The sequence below is a fragment of the Lutjanus erythropterus genome, chromosome 16 (assembly GCF_056507025.1).
Source record: "Lutjanus erythropterus isolate fLutEry1 chromosome 16, fLutEry1.hap2, whole genome shotgun sequence".
NCBI classification, from domain to species: Eukaryota; Metazoa; Chordata; class Actinopteri; order Lutjaniformes; family Lutjanidae; genus Lutjanus; species Lutjanus erythropterus.
The window spans coordinates 18,271,059-18,293,384 of record NC_139332.1 but is presented as its reverse complement, the minus strand read 5'-3'; the positions used below and the strand labels follow the sequence as shown (position 1 = coordinate 18,293,384).

General features: G+C 39.9%; 1 protein-coding gene across 1 annotated transcript in view; it reads right to left on the bottom strand.

The window, feature by feature from the left end:
• rmp24 (ribonuclease MRP subunit p24) overlaps positions 1-19,728 on the bottom strand; it is a 28,090-nt gene extending 8,362 nt beyond the window's left edge. Inside the window, exons 1-3 of the mRNA XM_084739415.1 lie at positions 19,394-19,728; positions 12,270-12,292; positions 11,224-11,441 (exon numbers count right to left, since the gene is read on the bottom strand). Coding sequence (XP_084595541.1) covers positions 11,224-11,441; positions 12,270-12,292; positions 19,394-19,500 — 348 coding nt within the window. The 5' untranslated portion in view covers positions 19,501-19,728. The remainder of the gene's footprint in view (positions 1-11,223; positions 11,442-12,269; positions 12,293-19,393) is intronic.
• Between the last annotated feature and the right edge of the window lie 2,598 nt (positions 19,729-22,326).

Genomic DNA, 22,326 nt, shown 5'->3' with positions numbered 1-22,326 from the left:
CCACTAGTGGCCCCGCTATCATCAGCTGGCCTGCACTCAAGCACTGAAATGATAGGCTCCAAGAAAAGAAACCTTTACCCGATGAGTGGAGAGACTTATCAGACTAAAGATGTCAACAAAGCTACACTGTCCACTCGAAAACGATAACCTAAAATGAAATCCCACATATCACGTGTACCCTGTCTAATTTACGCTAATCCTCTAACATGTAGTGTATGCACTTGGAGGGACACACGTGAACTGGTGCCACAGAGAGATTTGATTTCTTCATCCTGGGCTGTTGATCCTGGCAGCAGACAGACCTACACGGTGGCCAGTCAAGCATATGGCAAGGGTGACATGTTGGGGCTTCAGGGGAGGAAAAGGATAAACAGCCACCTATACACAGCTGGAGGGGATATTAAGGACGATTATTTTTTTGCAGAATGTTGAATTTCTGTTCTAGGTTCACCATATGGTCAGAGGAAGAAAGCATGGCTTGTGATTACAATATTACACTAAAATCTACCATACAAGAAGCACTGAATGTCGACCCTTTTCACACTGGGTCAGCCTTGACCTTTCATCCTGTTCCCATTCAAACACTGTCTTGCACCCTATGCATGCAAATGCTTGCGTTAAATGTGAAACATGAACCAACACAAACAACCACAATCACAGATACACTTAACCTTGATCCCATACACATATCTCATGGTTGTTTAGCTCTGGCAATCAAGCACGGTGCATGGAATGTCAGCACCCGCTGTTTAACCTCTAAATCATAAAAAAAAGACAGCATGCAATCGTATATACCCTGCTAACAGCTGTCGTAAACAGCTTAAGTCTCCTGTATGCCATTATCAAGAAAGAATAAAGCAGTCTGCTAGTTCTCATGCTGTCTGTACAGTGAAGGATTTAAAGGCAGTCAGGGTTTGCCAGCATTCTGTAAAATCACCAACAACAACCCTTTAATTTATGGGGTATGATAGTCGAGCTGCAATAATTAGTCAATTAATTGATTAGATGATCAAAAGAAAATGAGTATTTTAGTAGTTTTTGTAATTTTTCAAACTAAAGTATCAAACATCTGCTGATTGCAGCATCTTAGATGTGAGGATTTGCTGCTTTTCTTTGTCATTTAAGATGACATGAAGTACATGAGGAATCTTTGGGTTTTCGACTGTTAGTAGTACAAAAGAAGCAATTTCAAAATGTCAATTTGGGCTAGAGATGAAACAATTTTATATCACGATTATGCTGTTATTCCACCAAGCACGGCTGTGTCATGTTACAGCTGCACCATGTCCACCATAGCTGAATGCGGCCATTCTACTAATGATAAGCACACTGAAATCCTTTCACTAACTTTTATATTGAAAACCCCTCAGTGATTTAAAATTACATCATGTCCTTCACAATATCAGTGTTTTTATTGACACAAAACAAACCCAGGCTGCTGCCTCACCTGCATCTGGGAGACTGTTGCTAACTTTGGTTGATGCTGGACATTATTAACTGTGAGTTTACAAAACATGGTAATCAAACACTGTTATCACGATACCTAAAATATTAAATGGTAATAGACTACTAGTCATCTGGAATTTCATTGCAGTTTATTGAAACTGATTAGCGTCTCGTTTCACCCCTTCTTCAGGCTCTGGGAAATTGTGATGAGAATTTTTTACTTTTTTGAGATTTTACAGACAAAACAATTTATCGATTAACGATGAAAATAAATGGCAGATTAATCAATAATAAAATAATTGGTAGTTATAGCCCTAGATAACAGTATGGTGTTTAAATGAGCAAAAGAGTTATAAATGTTGCAACTCTATGAGATTTAACAGCTTTGTGTTGTGAAGCTGAAGCTGTGACCAGTTGACCATGTGTAACCCAATATTATGGCAGAAGAGAAGAGAAGCGGGCATTCATGAGTTAAACACTTCTGAGGTTTTCTTGTGAATAAATCTAAATCTAATCAACACATAAATCTTTGATTCTGCTGTCTGGGACCTGCTAGAACTTTTGTGTCATACCTACACATATATTTTCTCCTGAAACATTCATTTCTGCCTCCATGTGACATACATGTGTGTAGTATGAAACTACTCATACATGTAACAGTGGTTCCAAGAATTAGAGGGAAAAATTGCATGTGAAACAGTGAAATGACAAACTTACACAGACACACAACCACACACAGACCCACATAAATCAATTGTGCAGATGGACACTTTCTTCTATTAATAGCCCCTGCTCCATAAATACATCCCTTCCTGTGTTTCTCTCTGCTGCCAGAGGTCAGCCCGGGGTGATTAATTTGACCTCGGCAGTACGATACCACCCAAGAGGGGGAAGACGAGTAGACAAACAGAGTGACTGACACATTTAGATGTCTATAAGAGTGTTTAAGTTGAATATAAGCTTGACAAAACTTTGTATGTGCCAAGTGTAGATCGTGTGACAGAGCTTTTAAAATGTCTACGTGTGCGTGCGCTCAAAAGCACAAATATCTGCGCACAACGTGTATGAAAGTCATTTGAGAACACATCAATACAACACAATAAAGCAGAAAGCAGAAGAGCAGTTGGGGGATCAATAAGAGCCAAGCTGTGATGGTGCAGGCAGCCACTTAGTCACACTGTCTGGAGGCAGGCTGCCCGGCAAATACAAAGAGACACCCGATCTGAATGCAGAGCTGCTACATGCTGCCATTTTAAAAAAAGATGTCATATCTGTTGCTCTCTTTCTTTTCTGTCTCTCTTGGCGATGATAAAGGTCACATTTCATCTTGCATCATCCCACCAGCAGGTCTGTCTCAAAACAAACCAAAGCACAGGCTAGAGGAATGGTACTAACATTTTAAATGATTTATCCGCTAATCGTCAATAAGTAGGATTTATCCAGTTACCCAGATTATATAAAAATAATAACCTATTCATGATGCGTTGGGTTATTTGTTTATATATCAGTTGCTATATACTGAATGAACTGTATTAGCAAAATACCGTGGTCATGTGATGCCAACCATCATCACTGCAAATTTCACTTTGAAGGGTCACTCTCAGGTGAAGATCAGCACATTGATCTGTTAATACACCGAAGGATCAGAACTGTCACACAGAAGTCACAAATAAAGCGTCTGATTGGTCAACGGACTCAACTTCGGACTGCCAGTGGATTGCTAACAACATGCTAAGAACAACAACTGTTTACATGAAAGAGACATGGACAAATAACAACAGAAGACATTCAGTGTTGCATTTGTCATTATTTGCAGTTCAGGGTTGCATTACAAAGCCTCTGAAATTGATACAATAGCACTGGAGTTAGCATCAGGTTAACGTTAGCTTTTCCTGCTCAGCTTACTTTGCTTTGGGGCTAACCTCCTTTACTATTCCAACAGTTGGGAAACAACAGGTGAGACTTTTCTTGGTCTTCAGAAGCTATGGCATTTATTAACGGGCACACTGTAACTTGCACTGTGCATTTACTGCTGGATTAAAAACTTCCTGTTCTGCACCGCTATGAGCAGCACCAGCAGTCTGCTGTTTGCTCTCCTTCACTTGCTCGCCACACACACTGATGCACTACCTTATTCCTTAAAGGAGTTGTGCTTCATTTATGATAGTATGCTTTAATAAAGTCCAATGAAACATAATTATACAGGTAGAGGCGGTAAGCCGCCATCCCGAGGGATATGTTGCTTACTGTCTGCATCTGGAACCGATTCAATCAGCGATATCTCACAATGACAAATGCTTGATAAGGTTCTTGAAATCCCCCAGATATTATTTGTGGCAGCTTTACCCAGGGAATGTTGTCGTGGTCTGGTTTAAATCTAGAAACTTTCTCCTGCTCAATTAGTGCCTAGTGTATTTTGCCTTTATGACATTTGAAAATACAAAATAAGATGTTTCCTTTGATAAAGACGTTCAGTCTTCAGATTCTATTTTCATTATAAGCAGAGAGACCTCAGAATAAGTCCTTGACATTGTTACAGGGTACAACACACACATCTGACAGGGGTTAAATGCCTGCACTTCAATTTCCAAAATGTCAGGACATAGCAGGGTCCAGATGCATAAATTATGCATATGCAAAAAAACATGCACAAAAAATATGCATACGTCACTTCTCACACAAGTGGTATTTATGATAGAGGATGTGTGCCCATGCTGCGGGTCAGACGTACACTTAGAGTGACACATTGGTTTGTTTAGGTTGCACATCAGTTTCACCAATTGTTTCTGTTTTGCAGTCAACACAGCATTCAGTAAAATGTTTATCAAATTTATAAATTAAATTTTGAAGTATTTATGAGTGATGCATTTTAGCATTATTTTTATTTACATTTGAGCGATCATCACATCATTAATGATCTTTTAATTTCATCCTGAATTGTGAAATCTGTTTTAATATGAGCTCTATAAATTAATCATGGTGGTTTACAGGTACATGTGGTACCTGTTTTAGTGGTAAGGGCGCTATAAATAACCACAGCCATGTGTACTAGTTGTGCGTAACAACAGCTGTTCTAGTGCTGTTTGAAAACCTTGTCAATGCGACACAATCCCACTTTCCCATTCTTTTCATTGACTTTTCTTATGAGTGGTGGAGTGGGCATAAATATTGATAAGCCAACCGATGTTTAAAGGGTTTTCTACATTGTTTATGGCTAAATGTAGGAGTAGAAATGAGGCTTGTGCACCCACTTCCACAATGACTGAGATTTATAAAACAGAACCAGTGTTACGTGTGGTTTTATAACTCTGTTTAAACAATGTGCACTGCATTATTGTCTTTGTGCAGACATGCAGTTTTAGTTGTGAATCTACACAAAGTTTTATGCATCTGGGGCATCACAGAAACTTCTTATGATTGAAATCCTTTATCTCAGATTTGGATGAAATTTAGGACATTTGGCATTACAGAAAAACTTTTCCTGACTTAGGAAAAGAATTTAGCTATTAAAAAACTATCTTAACCAAAGAATTTCCTACATGAAGACAGCACAGACCCTGTCCTACTGTATATCTAAAATAAAATAAATAAAATTAGCAGCTGTACTGTACAGCAATGACAGTGAAGATGGGGAACAACACCAGAACATTATACCTGAAAGGCTTCTCAAACTGAATGATGATGCTTTATATTTCCTAGCTCACGTAGGTTTATATCGACTGTCATGATGATTAATTTTTAATTTGATCAATGTACGGGATCAAATCTTCATCAATCTTTATCCAAATCTAAGCACAGATAAAGGCATTACAGACATAAGAGTGCTGATTAAAGAATCAAGTTTACAGTTCTAGGTAGGATCTTTTAAGTTACGACGTCTGAGATAGGATATAACACAGTCATGAGTTTAGGAATTGCTTCTGTAATAAGAAGCTAGAATTTTTTTTTCCTATCTTTGAAACTTAAGTTAAAAGAGAACAGCCAGTTAGGACTTTTTTCAAGAATGAGGCCCCTGACCCCTGGATGTTCCAGCTGTGCTTCAAAGTGCTGCTGCTCTGAGCACAAGTTCAGGTAAGAAAATAAACAACGAAGCTTAAAGAAGGATCTGGATTTGGAGCTCCTCTGTGGCTCCTCTGTGTTTAAATGATAATTAATGTGCACACATGCTGACAGAATCGATTACAAAAGCAGTATACCACTATAATGCTGGTGAGTGAGAGATCCAAAAACTGAACAGTGGTGGCTTCCAAACCTTGACACCGGTGCCAACTTACGGTTAAGCCTACAGTAGGGATTGCCAAGTTCCAGAGTAGACTTTTAATAGTGGCAAGGAAACAAAATGAAGAGAGGCACAGAAGCTAATTGAGAGATGACATGCTGTTATGGCGCAGCATCAAGTTCTCTATGTGGGCTTTATCCTACTGTGAGGCTGGACTACATGATGACAGCGCAGAGCAGAAACTGCATCTGAACCTAGACCAGGGTTTATTGTGTGTGTGTCAAAGGAAACAAACACGTGCATTCCGAATATGTGTGTGTAACACTGTGCATATATCAGTTTTCTTGTGTGTATAGGCCCTCCAAGACTTCTAAAGGACATCAGTCACTAAACCAGCTGGCACTGACATGCCATCACTGCTGCTCCTACTGTACATGTTAACATGCACGAAATACTTCCGTACACACTTGCTAAATCCCTACACACGTGAGACAAGCATGAGTAGTTCCGCTTCCCAGCAACTCTCCTCTGTTTGTATCTGAAAAAGTTCAAGGCCAACGCCGCAGCTACTGTTTCAGATTCCCTCCTGGTCTTTCTTTTCGTCAGCACATCCCCCTCTTGTCATCCTGTCACTAGCTGCAGACCCTCGAGGTGTCAAACCCCTGAGTGGAGTTTTTTTCTGTTCCCTGAGAGCTAACAGGCAAAGCCCCAGCCAGACATCGCTGTCTCCTGTTTTCTGTCATCCCTTCAAAAGACACATCCTCCAGCAACATTACTCCAGTGAAGATAAATATGACAGCGGGATGTGGTGAAGAGATTGGCCGAGAATGGAAAGAGCGGGGAAAAGAGATGAAAGGGGCAGAAGGTGGTAAGATAGATGAGTTGAGGTAAAACATAAGAGAAAAAGAAAGGGAGGGTTCGGAGAGTGCGAGAAAAAAACAAAAGGAAGGAGGATGAGAGAATGAGAAGTGGCCAGTGAGGTTAAGGAGAAGCGGTGACATAAATTACAAAGAGAGGTTGGACTCACGTCAGGAACAAATGGCTCTTCTGGGAAAAGGAAGGATTTTTCAACCACTTAAGTTCTGTCACTTTGTGTTTTCATGCCTGGTTAATCGTTGTTTTGTTGTTTTCAGAGGAAAACAAGTATTGTTTTCAGAGAATGACATTGTGGACAGCACATTTCGTAAACCTGCCTATGTGCTTTTCTTGGAGAAAAAGTAACTCTTCTGGTGAAATATCAGATAATAAGACCTCTTATTTTCCTGGTAAGTTAACTGTTGACTTAACGCATTAATTCATCCCCCAAAGCACCATGAATGTATAAAGCTGAGAAGAACCTGAACACTTTTTTTTCATGTAACAAACATCTCTGCGGGGAAGCATACAGTAAATCTAGGCTCAAGGAGGGAGAAGAGAAGAACGGAGGCGGAGGAGAATGTGCTATCCTTCGCTCCATTTAGGGTCTTCTGCCTCTCTTGTGGGGCAACAACCCAACTTATTTCCATATCCATTGCTAGATAACCTGCCTTGCATGCATAAACATGCCTGATTTATAATGCCTCTACATCACAACTTCACAGAGCTGAGGAAACATATCATGCACTGGTATCCACCCCAAGGGCAGCACATACATACATGCTAATGGGAGAGCAATATGGTGTGAAAAGAAAGGGGATTTACACCCTGGAGTATAAATACTATACATCTACTGCTCACGTGTTTGCATCTGTCTCATGTTGTTATGCTTATATTTTAAGAAAGGGACATAAATTTTCCACAGATACAGTATGTTACAAAGGATCATAATAGAAAACGACAAATATGACAAATATCGATTGGAAGAATAAATATTTCCCAACAAAAAGTTGAAAGACTTTATGAATGCAATGTTGCCTGAAGACACTGCTTATCTAATCCAAACATTAGATTTTAAAAAACAATTAGCTCTTCAATAGCTCTCACACAGAGCAAGATCTCACTGAGAACACAAACAAACATGAATATCTGCATCTGCAAATACTCTAATCTTGTTTTGAATAAATGTCATTGCACAAACAGGAATGCATGTGTGAATAAATTTATATAACAGTGTGTTTTGATTATTTCAACAATAAATCCTCCACTTCTTCCTGTGGGTGTCACGTGACTGACGGGAAGAAGAGCAGAGCTGTGTACACAGCCATAACACTCAACTTTGGCACACTGAAATAAAACGATAAAATGATGAATAGCTAACAAAAAACAAATTAAGGGTACATGGTCACTGTGACAAATTATCTCACTGAGGCAGTGGACGAGCAAAAAAAAACAAAATCAACAGCATCAGCAAATGCCAACTGGCACAAGTTTAAAGAACACTTCTTCTATGGCATCTGATTCTGCCGTTATCCTAACTGTGACCCCACGCTTCTATCTTTAAAGAGGAGACGAGCGGATGCTAATCTCTCTATTCAGGCTCTCTTGCTGAGCGCCTCTTCCTGTCAGGGTTGTTGTGCTCTGTTCACAAGCATGGAGCCAGGGAGGCAAAGAAAGGAAAGCCGTCTAAATTCCTCCTCTTATCTCACCTCTCCACCACTCTGCATTTTAAGGGTATCGCCTTGCTATCGCCCTGCTGCCCGGCACAGGTGTACGCCATCTCGCATATGTGGCTTGACTTGCCGCCCCTTGAACCTCTGTTATATGACAGGCAAGTGACCATGAAAACATAGTGTAAAAATACCTTGGAGGACATTCTCGGGGTGTATTGGTTTACTAGGGAGTCGCGTGATGAATAAGCATCGACATTCGCCATCATGACCAAAACACTGTTGACAAATGAGTAAGAGGAGGGGTGCACAGTCATGGCTGAGGCCTTCAACACACAACATAGTTATGTTTGACTAAGGGTGATGTATCAGGTATGGGTTACACAGGAAAGCCCCACAGGTTTAAGTTCATGGATTTGAAGTGCAGGATTGGGTTCCATCAGTTATTCATAAATCCATCACCTTGATTGTATGTTAAGTTAGTGATTTATTAACTCACGTTGCACCACTGAAATTTGAAGGTAGAACATGCAGCATTATTTATGAACAGTTTTAATCAAGTGTCAGCTCAGCTAACATTAGCACTAGTTCACTCAGAAAAAAATCAGCTATACCTGGAAGTTGACAGCTCTAAATATTTACTAATAAATAATCTATACATATGGACTGGTTAGTGCAGTGCAGCCCATTTAAATTTAGGGATGTATAAATCTTCACTAATGTTGTAACTTGTTGTTATGATTATGGTGACTATTAAGGGAGAAAATGTAAGTTCCTAGCGTAGAAATGAGTACTGCTTTCCAAGCCACAAACGGTATATTAAATAGTCTCAATCCCTTTTTAATATACGATCTATGTTTGAAGCAAGTTGCCTCTTATGACATGTTTCTCCTTTAACTGGATGCCTTTGAGTGGCTTTTCTAAATTGTATGTGACATGGCACCACATAGCATTTACATAAGGATTCAAACAATTTAGATATGTTAACATTTCTGCTGTTAGTAGATTTCCTAAATAGATCATGTTTCAAGACGTTTCTAAGACTCTAGCTGTATATCCTTATATTTGAGGACAACTCGGGCTCTGTGTAAAAATACTTCTTTTTTTTCATTTGGTTAATTACTTCATTAACTGTAGCCAAATTTACTGAAACCTACGAGTGCTACAGCAGTCTCCTTCAAGTAAATATTCTCTCACATTGCTGTGTCCACATGACTTCTCTATCAGACTTGGATCTGGTCCTCAGAAGTACACCAGGAAGTGGGCACACAGCCACTGCTGTATACAAAATGGCATCACAAGATGACAACCTTTTCTCCTGCAGTACATCATTTGACTTCTCCTGTTCACCTTTCTTAACGGCCATCCACCTTCTTGCTTTTTTCACACGTTTTCTGTTTCAGCCCCCTGTGTTATTCGCCATGTCTCTCAGAATGTTTTTTATTCTTGCTCCCTCTCTCCATCTCTGCCTTCTTTTATACCCTCAGAGTCAACAGATATACAGTGGAGAATGCATTCAGAGTGCCTCGCACGGTGAATACCTGCATACTAAATTAAGCCGACCAGATTTTAATGAGGCAACAGCATTTCCACTAGAGCTGCTCTTCATTAGGCTGATGTTAGCTCACCAGAGGGGCTCTTTGGTTGGTTCTCTCCTAACACTGCTCTCTGATGCGCAGGGGAAATGACCCCATTGCCACAAGCTCCACCACCGTTTTCCTCATCTAAATGGACTCATCAGTAGAGTGGGTGGGTGCTCGCCAAAACAGGCTTTCCATTTTGTCCCTGTCTGGTGCCATCCATTAAAAGTTCAGACAAAAACGACCACTATAACACTTTAGGGGGCTGTGGGAGGGAAAAGGGTGAGTGTTGACAAAGCACTGTCTGGCAACATTAGTTCTCTTACAGTTAAGCTTAATGGGACCACTGTAAAGACTGTAATGATGAGTGGAGCACCATAATGAAACCAGGCACTTTCTGCGGGATGAATACAAATGACTTCATTCATCTAAATCGTAACAACAACTGGAAACAATACATTAAGAGGCAATGTAGGGCTTGTTAAGCGCACAATATGTAAGTTCTGCCACTAGGGATCTCTCACATCAAAACAATAACAAAAGATGTAATTTGATTACATTGTAAAGTGGTGTGAGATCACAGGAGTTGTTATCTTAACTGTTAAACAACCACCATTGCAGATGAGAGTCTGACATAACTCAGACAGAACTCATGTTCATGGACCAGGTCACGAATTAAATCCAGACCAATGCTGGATTTTGGTGGGTAATGCTGATGCCAATATTAAGGTGCAATATATATCAGCTGATATTCTACATTTTACTGTTTTATTATAATACAGATCGAATACTGGGTTGATAATATCGACCAACAGATACATCGATGTGGCTGTGTAATGTATTAAATTTTTATTCATATTACGTTTAGTGAAGTCCTTCAACTTCCTTCCTCACTGTCTGATATGTCTAAACATATTCCGTGTTTTCCCGTAAGTTTAGTAACTAGAGGCTAGCAAGGAACCTAACAAATTACGGATTTGTCTGAGTTTGACATTGTTGGAAACATCCTGGATAATGTAAGTACACAAATTTATAAAATATATAACATATGCCTGACGTTTAGACATTTTAACATGAAAATGTTACATATTACGGCTTTAACCTACAATAAATAATGATGTGATATATTTTTGATCATCACTAAAGATTTGTGACTTTTGTGTCTTGCCTCCTTAATAGATCAGAGGTCAACACCAGCTCAGTGGACATAATGCACTTTCCAGCAGGTACTATTCCCAAATACCAAGCATTCCTAAATAATAGCATCTGCCCCAAAATCCAACAAAGGTCAGGCTATGAAAAACACTACACCACCCTGCTGTCCTTTAACACCACAATAGCTGAAGAGACAATTTAGACAGAAGCCCCTGGCATTTTTCTGCAAGGACAATATGCTGCAGTGCAGAACAATACATAACTACGTCTGTGGGGTTGTAGTGCTTTGTCTTCTTACCAGTACTGAGGAGGACCTTTGGAAGCAGTCCAACAGATTCTTCTGCACCAGGCTGAGTCGTCTGCCTCTGGCCTTCCTACGCAGGACACTCTGCACCCGTGCTGACGGATGCCGCTTTGGGTGCAGCCGCACTCGGTGATTGTTGGGCTGCAGCCACTGGTAACAGTGCGGACACACAGAGGTGTTGTGCAGCAGACTGGATTTCCGCTTCGGTGGTGCTGAGAAGAGAACAGACAAAACCTATCAGCAAATATTCTGTGTCCAGTCATGCATATTTCTTTTGAACACAATAATAATCAAGTAACTGAAGTGGTAGAATTGTATTTTAGGGTGAGAATGAGAAGACTTTTGACTATTTTCTATCCCTTTAAGCGAGGACATTGTGCTAAGAGGCAATGACATGTTTATACGAGCACTGTATCAAGGTTTAAAATTCTGGTATCATGATAACTCTAATACTCTAATACTCAGCTGATACTGTGCTCATGATTGAAACATCCCATATTCTTATATTCACAGGAAAACAATCTGCATTCCAACATATTTGTCATTGCCAAATAACATTTTCATTACTCTGTTTATTCCCTCAACGGCTAGACTTCAGAAGGACATGCCAAAATGATCAGTTTGGGGGACAAGCAATTAAGTTGTCATGCTCTGAATAAACACCATGTTACTCTCTCAGGGACCAGCTCTTGTGTTATTAGGAGGAGAAAAGCCTGAACAGCCTTACTAAATGGCATCGCTACCTATTGATGTGGTTTTGGCTGGCACAGACCTGTGTATGTGAGATTGTGTGTGTTTGATCCCACCAGGCAGTCTGCTTCAGACAGCTGGCTGACTCAGTGTGTTTGGCTGAGGGTTTAGTGGGGTTTATCAACCTTGACAAGCTGGTGACAAGGTCCTACTTACTATTGCACTCTGTCTTTGTGGCTATAATATACTCCAGGGCATCACTGATGAGCACATGAAATGAAATGAAAATGGGACAAAATTTGTAGATAAGAAGTAAGATTTTTCAGGGATGTGCAGGTCTCTGAACTTACCATGAGATTTCACAGGCCGCTGCCTAGGGAAGGAAAAGAGGAGACAAGATCAGATATTATGAACTGATAAGAGTAAAAATTAATCAGGAACTGAGTTTAATATTAAAAACCCATTAGTGCAAGATGACCATGAAATAAAAACTTTAATAATTAGTTTCACTTCAAAAGATAAAGTTTCTGGTTCTCTAAAATACTGGAAAAAGCATTCATAAATAATTCAACATTCATATTTATTTATTTCAATATGTCCTCTGAATTCACACTGAAACAATGTAATAGGCAAGTTGAACGTAAAGTGATAAGGAAAGAGTATTTGGGCTGATTTTGTTCCGCATAGTTTTTAATTTAATTCATTTTTTGAATGAAACTAGCAGTTGAATATTCTACTAAAATACAATCCCAATTCCAAAAAAGTTGGGATGCTGTGTAGAATGTGAATAAAAACAGAATGCAATGATCTACAAGTCAATTTCGACTTATACTCGGTTGAATACAGTACAAAGACAAGATATTCAATGTTGTAACTGAAAAACCTGCACTTGTTCTTTGTTAATTTACACTCATGCTGAATTTAATGCCTATGACAAAAAAGTTGGGACAGAGGCAACTAGGAAAGTTGTGGAATACTCAAAAACACAGGGGCATCGTCAAGAGGCTCAGTCATTCACAAGCAAGGATGGGGTCAACTTAACCACTATGTAAATAACTGCGGGGCCAAATAGTCCAACAATTTAAGAACAATTACTCTAAACACAAAACTGCAAGGTATTTATGGATTTCACAATCCACAATCCATAATCCATAATATCATTAAAAGATTCAGTGACTCCAGAGAAACCTTTGCATGTGTGGGGCAAGGCCACAAACCAACACTGAGTGCCCGTGACCTCTGACGCATTAAAACCAGCATGAAACCCTGCATAATTATATAAAAGGATAGTACATGGGCTCGGGAACTCTTTAAAAAAACCTTTGTCAGTACACACAGTGTGTTGCTGCATCTACAAATGCAAGTTAAGACTCATTTCAGCTTATTTAAGCAAGACAATGCCAAAACACATTCTGCACATGTTACAACAGCATGGCTTCATATTAACAGTTTGGGTACTAGACTGCAGTCCAGACCTGACTCCCAGTGACAATATGTAGTGTATTATGAAGCATAACATACAAAAACAGAGGCCTTGGACTGTTGAAATTCAAAATGAGTATATACTAAATAAAGAAAGAAAGAAAGAAAGAAAGAAGTTTGAACATTGAGTATCTTAACTTTGTACTGTATTCAACTGAATATAGATCCAAAACTATTTGCAAATCATTGAGTTCAGTTTTTATCTATGTTTTACACAATGTCCTAAGTTTTTTGGAACTGGGGCTGTACATTCATACAAATAAACCCATTACAAGATGGAAACACCAAAAGTTTGTCACGGATAGCCCTTCCCATTATGTGTAGCGGAAAACATGCAACTGGAAAAGCAAACAGGACTCTCCCAAACAATATAGGGCAACAATCCAAACCATTTCAATGGCCTCCGCCCCCTCCCGCTGTCCCCCACAGCGCTGCCTCTGTGACCGCTAGGCTGCCTCCAATGTTGGAACGATCGCAATGAGATATTTGTGCAAACATTTTAACTAAGCCACTGTTAAGTCCCACTAAAATTAGCCCCAGGCTTAAATCGATGAAGGGAAATTTCCTGTCAAGCAGCACGTGTGGCAGTAGGCTGTTTGTGGAGAGGAGGAGAGGGGAGGATGCGGGGTCGACGTTAATCTGGCGTTGACCCGCTGGCTGCTGCGACGGCGTCTGGCGGCAGCGGTTTGTTGACGCTCTCCACTCGCATTCTCCACCACCCCATATGTGTGATGGTGCATTATATTGCTGGATGGAGAAAGATTTGCAACTGCCATCACTCATCCTACAGCGTGAGTCACTGTCCCTTGATCCTCCACAAATTTAATAATCAGTGACTGGATTAGACTGTCAGATTATATAGAAGCCCTGTCAGAAAATGCTGGAAATGAAGAGAAGCTGTTCGAGGTCGACACGGTGGAATGTGACTCTGCAGAAGGCTGATCATGACTCACAGGCCTTGAACATTTCCCGAAACATTATGTTAACTGTTCAGAAAGCATTTTTCATAATTCCTAGCTGGATATAAAACTCCTCTTTAGAAAGTTAGCAGGTTTTGAATACATTTCCTGAGGTAGTCGCTTCACAACTGATAATCAATAACCATTAGAGAGCACTTGTCACTGCTGACAAATACATTCTGACTCTTTTACAGTCCTAAAAAAGAAACTTTTCTGACGAGCAGACCACTGATGACTCAAGAGTCGAGAAGCTGGATTCTTGGTTTATGCTTCCCGCTGCTCCCCTGACTCTCAGAAACTGTACACCGCAAAGACCTCATCCACAGCACTAATCTTATTAACATACTTGTCATGCATCTCCTTTTAAGTGCACACTTAGTTGTGGTGATGAACACTGAAGATATGGGCCATACACATGAACTGCTGACAACTGGGAGATGCAATCAACAGAGCCTTGGAAGATGCATAGGGGCGAAGAGCGGGGGGATGTATGTGTTGGCTATAATGTAAAAATATAATTAGAGACAGAAGTGCTGGCTGAGGCCGAGAACAAAATGAAAAACGCTGTGAACATTTTATTGCTACTATCAGAGAAAACAGTGCAACCGCTGTAATCTGAAAAATCCCTCACAAATGCTTGTTACTGAGATACTTTGACAGAACAGCCAGGCTCAGGTAGTGTCAGTGATTAGACAGACACAGTATCGTTCTTCAGCACAAATTGGCAGCATCCCATTTATAAGTTAGACGTGACAAGGAAAGAGGCTAGCAGGTGCCTTGTAGTCTAGAGTTCACTGGTACGTGTGGAGATGTCTGCTGGCTCCTGCTGAGAGGGGCCGTAAGATGAGAGATACAGTATGAGAGGACATGAGAGCAAGTAGTGGACAAGGGGGCGAGGGCAAAGAGGATCTGGCATATCAACTGGCAACTATTTTGATTGCCAATTAATCATTTAAGCAACATTAAGCCTCAAGGGATGGCAACAGTGGTCTGTCATTCAGTAGGGCCACCACTTTGGTCCAGACTGAAATCTCTCAATATCTACTGGACGGAAGCAATGAAATTTCTTACAGACATTCATGTTTCCCAGAAGATAAATTCTAGTCCTCAGGTGATCCCCTGACTTTTCCTCTAGCGCCACTGTGATGTTGTCAATTGCAGTTTTAAACACCTCAAACTTATCAAAAAATTCTGCTATGAGGACACTGCAATTGGCAATATTGTGATTTTGATAATTATTAGATAAACTGTGCAGTCCCTAGACGTTAGCATGTAACTTAAAACACTGCTATGCCTAAGTAACACAGAACCACTAGCATGACTTTAGGCTTATGGTTGGATAAAACAAGATTTTTTTTTTTTTTTACAATTTCTCACAATTTACATAAGTGGCACCCCTAGTGGCAACCCTACTTGGCTTGAATTATTGCCTGCTAAAGACACACATCCACTAATATATCAGAGTTCTAATACTATTGGCAAATATTACTGCTGAAAATATTGATGTCAGCATAAACAATATTCTGGTCTCTATGAAGACACAAATAATACAGTATTTAATGCTGAACAACAGCACTTGTGGCTGTTTAAAAGCAGAGTCACTGTGACATTGTTTTGGTTATCAGAACACTCAGGCGGGCTCCAGTTACCAGACATGCGGCTATGATGATGAACTTACTGGAAACAGCTTCACTAGTGTGGCAACGTGAGCTGCAATAAAAATGATGTCAGTTTACATAGAAGGACAAAAACACACACATGAAACAGGCTGTCACGTTCACTAAATACACACCACCTCCACAGGCTTAAAATAGACTACTAACACTTGACTGAAATAATTTCATGAAGGCCTTTACCAAAAGTCAATATTGATACATTTTTACTGAGACAAAGAGCAACCACACTAACAACCAATTGTAACCCCGATGCAAACATACACACAAACACATTCAGTCATCAGCAGCCTGACAGAAGGTGAAGACAGCGGCAGAAGGCAGTAACACGATCTCGAACAAATATGTGTAGTAGTGTGTATGAGTAATGACATGCGCCCGCGAAACAAACACTCCGGTGACGCATGACCAAAACTATAACTGAAGAAAGCAAAGACTCTGGAAACTCCCAGAAGAAAACAGAGAGACAGTTATGGTTCATTAGGACTAAACACATCATCAACAGACACTGACTATGTACGGCAGCTATTTAAGTGGATGCTGAAAAAAACATTTTCATTTCCCCTCAGTTAACTGATCGACTGTGTTTCCAAGACTACTATCTGAAACATTACAGCTAATTCTTAACAGTAATTTCCCTCCGAGTATGCCTTCCATATTATCACTCTGGCTGAAGATCAAATTCGCTAGTCAATTAGCTGATCATACTTGGTGTATATTTTGGATGTGGCAGGTAATTGTGTCCCCTCTGCCAGCCACTTTGGCATGAAACCAGCCAGGTCTTATAGCCACTTGTAAGCAAAACATTTAGATTCATGTCTTGCCTGCTGGGCAGCTGGTCATAGTTAAATGTGGTCAGAATGTCTCTACAACCGCAGCTCATCATAGCCAGAGAATCTGGGGAACCGATCAATGCATTAAAGTAGCGGCGGGCTCACACACACATCCGTAAAACAACCCTGATTTGGGGTTTTGCGATTAAAACCTCTGTTTTTGTTTCCATGCATGGTTCTGCCCACAAATTTCCTGGCTCAGGTGTAAGTGAAAACAAGCCTCAGGATGCAGGGACATGGCTGGAACCCAATGAAAACACTTTCCACAAGAGTCCACACACAGACACACTTTAAATGCATCAATACCCACATAAACTAGGGATATTAATAATTAATCATTAATCGATTAATCAGTGTTAAGAATTTACCAGGTTAAATTTTTTTTGTTTTTTGGATCGATAATGTTGGTTTTCTGTGCCATGCCTCCGGAGGTCACGGGTTTTCACATAGTTTGGTTTGGTATGCCTTGTTAGTCTTGAAATGGCAATAACTGCACCACATTTGACATCATCTTGAACTATTTGTTGAGTAACATCAGGTGGACAAGTACAGCTGTTTCAAGCAAGAGCCTTATTGCTTTATCATTCTGATCTTTTACATTGTTTGTGGTTTATAAATTAATGTTACACATAACTAATGTGCTGGTAGAATTGTTAGAATAAACCTTATACTGAGAAAAAGATGTGCATTTTGTAGGTTATGAATTATTAATGATTAATCAATTGTTAACATGTTCAATTACTGGTTAAGAAATATGCACAAAATTTGCAACCCAAACATAAACTATAATAAAGAAAATGTAAGCACACAGAGGAGTAAACCTATAAGAATGCAAGACCCGCATGCACACACAATCTCCTTCTTTTCCTTTCATTGCGTACACACATACACACACACACACACACACACACACACACACAAATACACAGTGTAAGGCTTAAGAGGATTTCTCCTGAAATTACTTTTGGCTTTCACTTTCCACACAATAAGGCAATCACAACTGTGCGTGATCCACCATCAGAAGAAAATGGAATAAATTCCTATTTTGACAAAAGCAGAAATAGTAATGCATTGAACTGTAAATGAGGCAAATTAGAAAACTAGCATTAATTACTAGTGTGTTTTATTTTAATAGGAATGACAAAACTACAGGAGGCTAATTAGCTAAAGACAGTTGGTATGTTGGGAAAGAGCTGATACGCTGTATGGCTCCTTTTTACAACAGTGCAAAAGATATAAGAGAGGAGACGAGTCTAACAGACTGTCTGGCTCTCCTACCCAATGATTAGAGGGATTGTTTTTGTTTGTCGTTCTTATTTTTATGCTAATTAGGAAGGTGCTGTGACCCAACCGATGAAATCAGCTTCACCCTGAAACTATGTGAAACTGAATGAAAGTTAAACTGAATTCATCAGTTGCACTAGCTCACACATGCTGCACAAACCTGCCTATTATACCTGCACATGAGCAGCCACTGGGCACAACTTGCTCATGTTCAGCTTCAGTAAGCCATTCGTATAATAATAATAGCAGCAGGGACGCTCAAACCACTGGAACTACACAAACATTTATGCTCTGCAACAAGAAACTTAATTCAACATTCAGACAAACAACAATATCTCGATTTCACCAAAGTCAAAAGTAAGGAACAACCAAATCTTACTCACACATAGTTGTGTTTTTTGAAGGTACAAACACAATGATAAACCAAGCTGTGAACATACATCAGATGGCTTTCACACATCCTCCTCATACTGGCAAATTTACAAAAGGAGTGAAAATATGAGCGTGACACATTCGAATTTTGAATGCACAGATATGTGATAACATGAGCAATACTCTGAAAAAGCAGCCGCAACCAATTCTCAATTAACTGTACATATTCTGCTCTTTTAACAGTGGTTCCGTATTAAAAGAACAATCACAGCAGAGTCACACCACCAGTTTCCTGCTATTTCTCTTAAACTGATTGACATGCCTTTAACTACACAGCACAGTCCTACATCAGTTTAATCTGTTGTTGATGCTTTTTAACTGAAACTAAACAAAATGCAAAACATAAAATTTATACTCTGATTGAGATATGGGTCACAAGTTTAGTGGGAATGGTAATGTTTGCATTTTATTTTCACAAAAAGTAAAAAAATTAAAAATAAAAAAAGATGATGATGATGATGTTATTTTTGCTGGGATCTGTAAAAATGGTCTATTCAGTAAAGTCAAGTCAGTATTTTCCACTGCCTGTTTGTACTAACATCTACAAAATTAAATTACATTTTTTATAATATACTTTTTTAATTTGAACTACTGAAGCATCTGAACGCCATTCTGACTTATACTAACGTTAGAAAATTAATGAGTATAACATTACTACCTTCAATAAGTTATCATCACTTAGGCATGAAGTCAACCGTTAACACTGGTCGAGCTCCTCCACCTAGCGGCTCCATGCTGCTATTACAACAATAAATGCCGAGGAGGTAAGGACCGAGCTGCGAAAGTGACATTAATAAACAAAGTTTCTTACCTGAGGAACCGTGATAGCTCCGGACATGTTTCTTTATACAGCAGAGAAGCGTCGAACAGAAAGCTGGCTGCTTTTACTTCAGACTCATTGGCAGCAGCAGTCTTCATTTCTTTAATCTCACCTACACGTGGAACTCCAACGCAATTCCGTGTCAAAACGTCTTCCGATAAACGTTTAAGTGGCTAATTAGGTGGGAATTGGGGTTAAAAGATGTTTGCGCACACAGTGCTTGAGCTGTGACGGCCAATACTTATTAACAAGACGTAAATTTTAAACCACATAAAACTATCGCTGTGTTGCTACACGACAAAGATCCATGCCGAGTCGCGAGCTTCTGACGTCGCGTCTGGTGCATTGTGGGAGATTGAGTACATCAGGAGCACACTGTTGAGCGGCTGTATCGTTCAGTAGCTTACTAAGGAAAATAAAAGTTATTATAAGTACAATATAATAATATAGAACAATAATTAAATTGAAAATGTAAATTAATTATTTAATACGATTAATTTTAAATTAATTAATTTTAATTTAATTTAATAAAAATATTTTATTTTCCTTGTAGCTTACAGGTATTTATTTTAACACCACATTTTCTCCTACTTTGTGGTTACTCCTTAAAGATAGATTAAAATAAAACAAAACAAAATAACTAACATGAAAACTAATTTTTAAAAATTAGTGCGTAAGCCTATTACTTGACATTCACACAATGAATCTGGTTTAAAATGAACATTTAGGCTTGCATAAGGCCCGGGTATCAGGAATTCGGTTACTACCAACCCTATTCCGGAGTCAATACTTGTGATAAATTATCAGACAGTAATGTTACCTACAGCCAAAGTTATATATATAACCCACACACCAACTCATGACTGCATTACTGAGATGTTTAAAAATGTCAAGGTAGCTTATTGATTTAGCGCAGCCCAGCTCTATGAACAGATATCCTTTGATGTCATCATTCCTTAGATCTTATTGGACAGTAAGAATTACCAATGTTAGACGACAGTGGGGTATGTTGACATCATTATTGCTGTATGCTGCGCATATCAGCGCACTAACAATCCAGGTTTCGGGAGTGCAAGAACACCTTCATTAACCTATGCCATTCAACATGGACTCGGGGTATCGCTTGAGTCTGTTGGCTAAAACTCCTGCACTACCCAGTGATTTTTTTTTTTTTTGCATCGGGTCTAAAAGGGAAATCTGCTGGGAGAAAGAGAGCTACAGTGTGAAATTGGATATTTTGAAGCAGCAGCAGCAGGGAGGAAGAGCCTACTGAGTGCGCAACGATGGGTACCCTCTGGGGTGCGGATATCAAAAGAGGCAACCCGGTCAGACACACGCCCGGCGGAACAGAGACGAGAGATGACAAGACATAAGTTACAAAGAGCTTTTGTTCGACACAAAAGAGGATTTCATCCTGCACTATAGCGACAATACAGTTCCTGCTCTGCTCGTCTCCAAGGGCTGATCGCCGGACCGGTGCGTTTTACGCACATCTTTTCCTGGAAGAACCACCCTGAATAACGGCAGGTATGACAAATGCTGCAATTTTAGTCAAAGGCAGAACATTGTGTGTCTTTTAATTCATCATGGTTCCACACGAACCTGCATTAAAATAAAATAGCCTCTAACGCCATCCTTTCAACTGATAAGTGGTCATTTTATTATGTTCCCTTTTGGAACTTTGGCACACCAGATTAATAGACATTAGAATTACACAAAACAAACATTATTCCCCCATTAATCATTATTTCATGCTTATTTATGTCTTATTTCTAATAATTATGGTGTAATTACAATTAATATTTTATAGATACGGTATGCTATGGAACCTGAATTCTTATAAAAATGTTGTTTACTGAAGGTTCTATTTACTTGTATTGAGGGAAGGAGGGGAAGGAAGAGGGGCTGCAACCAGACACTGAAGAGATATTAAATCACCGGGCCAGTATAGAGCGAACAGAAACTGATGGAGTAAGCTAAAGTGTGAGGGATTGCTCTTCACTTTGTCCGCGAGTAAATCTTCACTTTATCAGGCGCTGTCAGGCAGCCGCTTCCACACAAGATTGAAATAGCCGAGCGGTGCAGCTCCGCGTAAGTGTAGTCCGCGGATAAACGGATTTAACCTCACTACCAGGGACTAAATTGACTCGCGATTCCGAAGGAGAGTCAGGCGGGGAGACAGAAAGACAGACAGACAGACAGACAGACAGGCAGAGAGGTTGATACGAGCTCAAAGTGGGACCACATCCTCATCCTCGCGTCCTTTACTACCGTGCTCCTGAAAAGAAAAAGCTCCAGGACAATGATGGAAAAGGTAGGCTGGATGCTCTCCTATTCACTGATGCTGAGGTCTCACAGCAAATTGGCACAAATGAATGTTGTTGCTGTGATGAGTCAAAAATGCATGATCAAAGACTTCACTGATGTGCAGAGTTACAGATGAACCTAATTTTCCTACAGGGCACAGGAAACCTGAAGCCTATGGAGATCAATCACAACTATTAGGCAGTATTGTAATGTTAGTAAGTCTTTGAAGGCTGCCTGGAAGTGTGAGGGAATTGATTTCCCACACAGTAACATTAGAAATTCAATGGATGCTTTTGCTTTTGAGTTCACACAGTCGTGCACATTTTTAGAATCAGTTTTACCACTGGGAATTTAAAGCCCTGAAATTGCTAAAGCGCCGTGCCCTGCACCGACTTCCACATGATGGAACCTGCAGCCCTGCTGGCTGTATTAATGGACCACACCTGTCTCCATTGTGCTGTGGTCAGACAGGTCTGGTGCCAGCAGGACTCCTCTTTCACCTATGAAGGACCTCACAGGGGAGCAGAGACGCCCCCAAAGTGTCCTGTCAGCATCTGCAGGGAAAAGCCAATCCCAGCAGCAGCAGCAGCAGTCTTTTGAGCCAGCTATCACTTCTG